Source organism: Gossypium hirsutum, chromosome D11 (genome assembly GCF_007990345.1).
Source record: "Gossypium hirsutum isolate 1008001.06 chromosome D11, Gossypium_hirsutum_v2.1, whole genome shotgun sequence".
Lineage (NCBI taxonomy): Eukaryota > Viridiplantae > Streptophyta > Magnoliopsida > Malvales > Malvaceae > Gossypium > Gossypium hirsutum.
This window is the reverse complement of record NC_053447.1, coordinates 22,921,291-22,927,290: the sequence shown is the minus strand read 5'-3', so window position 1 is coordinate 22,927,290 and position 6,000 is coordinate 22,921,291. Positions and strand designations below refer to the sequence as shown.

General features: G+C 34.5%; 1 protein-coding gene across 1 annotated transcript; it reads right to left on the bottom strand.

Annotated features, from left to right (window-relative positions):
• Nucleotides 1-1,582: 1,582 nt before the first annotated feature.
• Nucleotides 1,583-3,896, bottom strand: LOC107957426 (probable NAD(P)H dehydrogenase (quinone) FQR1-like 2). Its single transcript, XM_016892944.2, has 2 exons — nucleotides 3,074-3,896; nucleotides 1,583-2,115 (listed from the first exon to the last, which is right to left on the bottom strand). Exons 1-2 carry the CDS (start codon nucleotides 3,634-3,636, stop codon nucleotides 1,887-1,889), a joined length of 792 nt encoding a protein of 263 aa, XP_016748433.1. The 5' UTR covers nucleotides 3,637-3,896; the 3' UTR covers nucleotides 1,583-1,886.
• Nucleotides 3,897-6,000: the final 2,104 nt, after the last annotated feature.

Sequence of the window (6,000 nt, the reverse complement as noted above, 5' to 3'; positions counted from 1 at the left end):
CCCATCAGTTTCTGTGAAATAATGCAGTCGGTGTCGTTCATAATACGCTCAGTGACCTCTAACCAGTACTTGGCCACTGTAGAGGCGAATCCAGTGACACCCCTAAACAACTCAGTACCATTCGACCGAAGTCGTTCAATAACTGACCCTCAACTCCCGAATCCCGAAAGGGTCCTAACGACCCTCTCTAACATACGCAACATAGCTTGGGACAGTACGTCATCCCCGACTGTCGGAGTCTAAGACCCAGTCTCAGCAGCAGAAGTACCAACAGTCTCGCTGGTCTCCAGATTGGGCATACTACCCATTAAGGATGTCATCCTCAACGCCCACGAGAACCACATCCACAACTACCATGTGAACTCGTTACCTCAACTTATCTACAATACCAGAAGTTCACAAATTAGTTTAGAGTTCTCATCAAATATCTTATTTCACAGTTCATATCACAGTTTTTAACTAAAGTCACAAGTTCAGTTACTACAGTATTTTCTAGCTAAATAGCATAACTAAAGTAGAAGAACTTACAGGTTTGGCATCGAATACTCGGTCTTTTATAGCTTAAATTTTCAGAGTTACTCGAATAAATTTTTCGTTTAAAACACTTTTCAACAGCCATGTTTTTCGACGTTCGAAATTCGCAGAAAAATGAATTTTCGTTACACACCTGATGCTGAATCGACGTAGAAGAAACAAGAATAACTCCGAGTTCTAACAACGAACAACCAATGACCAATTCAACAGTTAATTCCCAAACAAATGCTCAGAAACTTGAACAAAATAGAGTTATGTCGAAAGCTTCGACGAAGAAACCCCAATCTCGAAAATTCACACTCACCTCTCACGAAACAATGATATACGGAACTAACGCGTTGAAGAAGCATTACCTTCAGGATCCTCGCCTAAAAAGACAATCAATCGCACATTTAAACAGAGCAAAACAAGTAGAAATTGATTTTTGGCAATTGACAAACAAGAACAATTAATAACAGAATTTCATCAACACAACTTACGCAATTATACCTTCAATTGAAAAACAACATACTATGGAACCCTCCCCGACGTAACAACAATGAAATTTGACAAAATAGAAGAGAAAGATGAGGTAACAGAGAAGAAAGAACAACAGTAGAAGAAGAAGAAAGAAAGAAATAATAAAAAGAGAAACATAAAAGAAAAGGAGGGAATGAAACTAATCTAATCAACTTAAATTAAACCAATTTTTTTGCGAACCAGCCTAAAATTTTATTCACTCCACACTTACGCAAAGGGTGTCGTCGGGAGGGAAGAGATCGAGGCAATGGTAAAGAAAATATTTGATGAAGAAGGGAGAAAAATAAGAGACAGAATGAAAGAGTTAAAACATAGGGCAGAGAAGGCTTGAATGAAGGGTGGATCTTCGTATAATGCACTTGCTGGATTGATGAAACGATGTCTGTTTTTGAATAACAACTAGAAGACAGAAGCAGAAAAAATCACAAAAATTAGCAAATCTAAATCATTTACAGAAAAAAAAAATCATGCACTTAGAGATTTACAGACAGGTTGAGTATGCCAATTCATCTCATCTTTATCCACCAGAGACAGACAAATGAAATTTCTTTTATTAAATCAAAGCTTGTGGTGAATTACACAATGGAAATTATACAAACCAAAAATCCCGATGGCCGCATATGATACATCTTATTTGATAAGACAAGACACAAGAAGATCAAATCATGTACATCTTTCTCAACTGAATGGAATTGACAAAAAGAAATGGTGAAATAAATACCATTATAAGTGACATCTCTCATGCTGAGAAATGGCAAGACCAAGGACAAATTCAAACACAATTCACCTAATGAACAATCAACAAAGTATGCGACCCTCAAGTGTGGGGAATGTCAAGCTTGACAAAGCCTCTTGACCACACCAGCCATGTACTTTCCCTGATGCTCTGCAAGCCCAAGCTCAGTTTCAGTTGGCTCTCTTGTGCCATCACCCGCATAAACTCCAGCACCGTACGGAGAACCTCCTCGTATGGAATCCATCTTGAACATACCAGCTCCAAAAGTGTAGCCAATAGGAACAAACAGCATTCCATGGTGAGCCAACTGGGTTATTGCCGTCCAACTGAACCAGAGGGAAGCACAAGAAATGCCTAAATCTTCATAAATATTTTACTTACTACATTGGTCAAGGACAAAAAAAATATCACAGGAACAGATAATCCTGATGTACAAATTGTATGAAAGCTGATAAGTGATAAATTAGGACGAAAAGCACCATGAATCCTCTGGAAATGCAGGGAGCATCTTGTATTGATAACAAACCAATAAAAATATAAAATACTGAAACACAAAAGAGAAGGAAAGCAATAACACTATAGAAAGAAACATCCACTCAACATTTCAAGCCTAAAAGGCTTCTATAGATCAGATTAAATTCTCATGTCAGACAAACTTCATCTTCCAGTGAGCATAAACACCGACATTAAAATCAACTTTAAATGGTAAAAACCTAGCCATGAGTAAAACCGGAAGCAATTGTCTTACGTTTTAATCAAAGCTAAGTGTTAAACCGTAGTTGTTTAAAATAAAACCTACAAATTAAAGGATTCAGCATACTTGTAATAGAAAGAACAAAGCCTCTGAAATGCAACCAAAACCATCCAACTGATGCAGATTCAAGATAAATCTTTGCACTTGCAAGTAAACATAAATTTATAGGATAAGACTATTATTATAGCCAACTTGTATCTTCATCTATTTGATCTCATGAGACATCTACCACAACTTGTAACCTCTGAGCTAAACGATAAGCACTTTGTTCAACTCTAGATGTCAAATTAGGTAACATGAATCATCTACGAGGTATTTTCCATGATCCAACTTTCTTAGATTTCTCTTGTGAGATAACAAATTCAGGAAAGAACAAAGGTAAAGAGAAGGAAAACGACATTATTGATGAAAATTTCTCTGCTGAAGTGGAGGGGTTTGGGGAGAAATGTATTATCTAAAGTATCCAAATTTATGGAAATTGTCTACCATTGCAACAAAAACAGAGAAAGTTAATCAAAATTCCAACTTACGCGGTGGCCTCTTGGCCGCCTCCTTGAGTTCCAGTACTAACAAAGAACCCAGCTGGCTTCCCGGCCAGAGTCTGCTCCTTCCAAAGCTGTCCACTGGAATCGAAAAACGCCTTCATCTGAGCCGCCATACAGCCAAACCTCGTCGGAAACCCAAACAGAACCCCATCCGCCTCCGCCAATTCCGCCGCTTTAATCTCTGGAACCTCGGGGTTTTTCGACGGCGCCTTCATATGGTCCAGCACATCAGCCGGGAGAGTCTCGGGAACCCGATAAAGAACCGCCTCTACACCCTCCACACCGTCGACTCCTTTCTTCATCCGCTTGGCCAGTTTCTCCACGTGACCATACATGGAGTAGTAAACAATAAAGATTTTTAAAGTGGCGGTAACTGATTGCGCATTCGTAGAATTCACAGCAACACTGGCAGTTTCGTGGGTTTCTTCATCGGCTTCGATGGGTGCGTTGTTGGTGGCGGTAGTGGCAGTGGCAGTGGCAGCGGCAGAGCCTTCGGCAGAGGAAGGTTGTCTCTTTTTGCTTGGGACACAGCCTACGCCTTTGCCCATGGAGGATTAAGGGAAACTGGGGTTAGACTTATGGGCAAAAATAAAAGCTTGAGGATTAATGAAAAGGCTTCACCTTACTTTCTTTTTGTATTCAGACTCCAAACATAGATGAAGACGAAGATTCGCTGTTTCGCATGCTTTTTTACCAACGTATAAATATAATATCTATTTGGGTTAAACCTTCAAATGGTCCCCCAAGTTATTCACTATTATCACTTTCATACCTAAAAGGTTTTAGGATATTACTTGAAATTCACCACTTTTATCATCCCTACATCTAAGCCTTTTATATTATATGTACACTTATTTTTAATTGTTATAAATATATTCTATGACTAATCTAAATTAGTATTCAACCACTCAATTGAGTGATAGTTTAGGGAAGTTTTATGCATTTGTATTAATATTCTTTTTTGACACAATTAATAATATCATTTTTATTTGGTTAAAATATGTCACAAGTCCATGTACTTTTCAAAAATTAGGAATTTAGTCTTTGTACTTATATTTCATGGAATTTAGTCTCTCTACTTTTCAAATTTCAAAATTCATGTCCAACTACTAACATTGCTAAATTTATTGCTGTAATATTTTTCAAATAAAAAATACTCACTTGGTAACCATGTAATTAAAAAAATGACTTTGTAATTAACAAAAAAAAAAGGCTAATGGTGTTACCAATTGGACCTGGATTTTGAAAACTAAGAAGTAGGGAGATTAAATTCCATAAAATAAAAGTATAAGAACTAAATTCCTAATTTTCGAAAAGTACAAGGACTTGTGGGGCATTTTAACCTTTTCAATTTTGCTGAAATTAGGTGAGAAAAATAAATAGTTTTAGTTGTAGATTTAAAGACTTCGTAGTTCGACGCGTGTCTTGAACTTTTTAAGTATAACGATGTTGTTTAATTTATTAATTTCGACAAAATTTTATAATAATTTAGTGTAGGACTTATCCCCCAACCACAGCACCATTGACTCCGAGTTGTATTTTAATTGAGTGGAATAAATGAAATCACCTACCCCTTTGTCTATAAAATATTCTAGGTTAAAATACATAAATTTATTCCTCAAATTTTTAGATATCATCATTAATATTTTTAAAATTATTTTGTTAAATTCAATTTCATCACATCATCTTCTTTTAGTTATATTGCTACTAAATAGGTATTTCTTTTATTTCAAAATTTCAGTTTAACAATTGGATCTAAATTTTGAAATTTTAGAAGTAAATGGACTAAATTCTTAAAAATAAAAGCACAGAGATTAAATTCTAAATTTATAAAGAGTAGAGTAGTATATGACATATTTTAACAATAAAATTTATCGGATTTAATTAATGAAAATAAATTATATGAGATTGGTTTAGTGGTTTAATATAAAAATTCACGCATATAAATATATAATAATATCCAACTTTAGTTGTAATTATAAATTGACAACTTTTTTTTTGTTAAAATACACCATAACTCTTGTTCATAAATTTTGAATTTAGTTTTTAAACTACTTTTTAAATTTAAAAAAAAAATTTAATTGTTAATACTATTAAAATTATTTTGTTAAATTCAAGTTCATTATAACATTGTTATTTTAGTTACATGGCTATTAAATGAGTTTTTTTATTTCAAAATGTCACCAATAAATTTAACGAAAGAATTTTTAAAAGTATTAATAATTGGACCTAAAATTTAAACTTTAAAAAGTTGAGTGACTAAATTTTTTAAAACAAAAGTACAGGGATTAAATTCTAAATTTGTAAAGAATTTAAGGATCGATGGTCATCAACAATCTCAGTTTTCTTAAGTTATGATTATAATCAGTGCTGTACCAATAACAATAATCATAAATAACATTAAGTTTCTGTTTTCATACAATCATAAACAACTCTAGTTAAAGTTGGATATGAAAACCAATATAAGAGAAAGTACAACTTCCATATGGATTTAATTTAAATTGGACATAACCAAACTTGAGTCAAACACAAAAACCTAATATTAGGTCCTATATTTGTAAGGGCTGTGACTTGTCTGATTATTACTAAATAATGCCCCTTCCTTTTATGAGAGAACTTCACCCAACCCTGTTGAAGTCTCTTAACCACAGCAGCCCCAGGAAGGTTAACTAGGCAACGGTCCATTGCCCCCCAACACTAAATTATATCTAAGGTTCAAGTAGTTGGTTGAGGCTTGACTATTGAGACTGCGATTTAAGTCAAGATAATGAGTTGCTCTCTCATTCATATTCATCAACTCTCATCTGCTCATTCTCAATACACTTAATTTCAGTTTTCCAAAATTTGCTAAAAGTTTTACTCCACAACATAATTAAATTACATATGTTTCTAAAACTGCAAGCTGTGTTCGA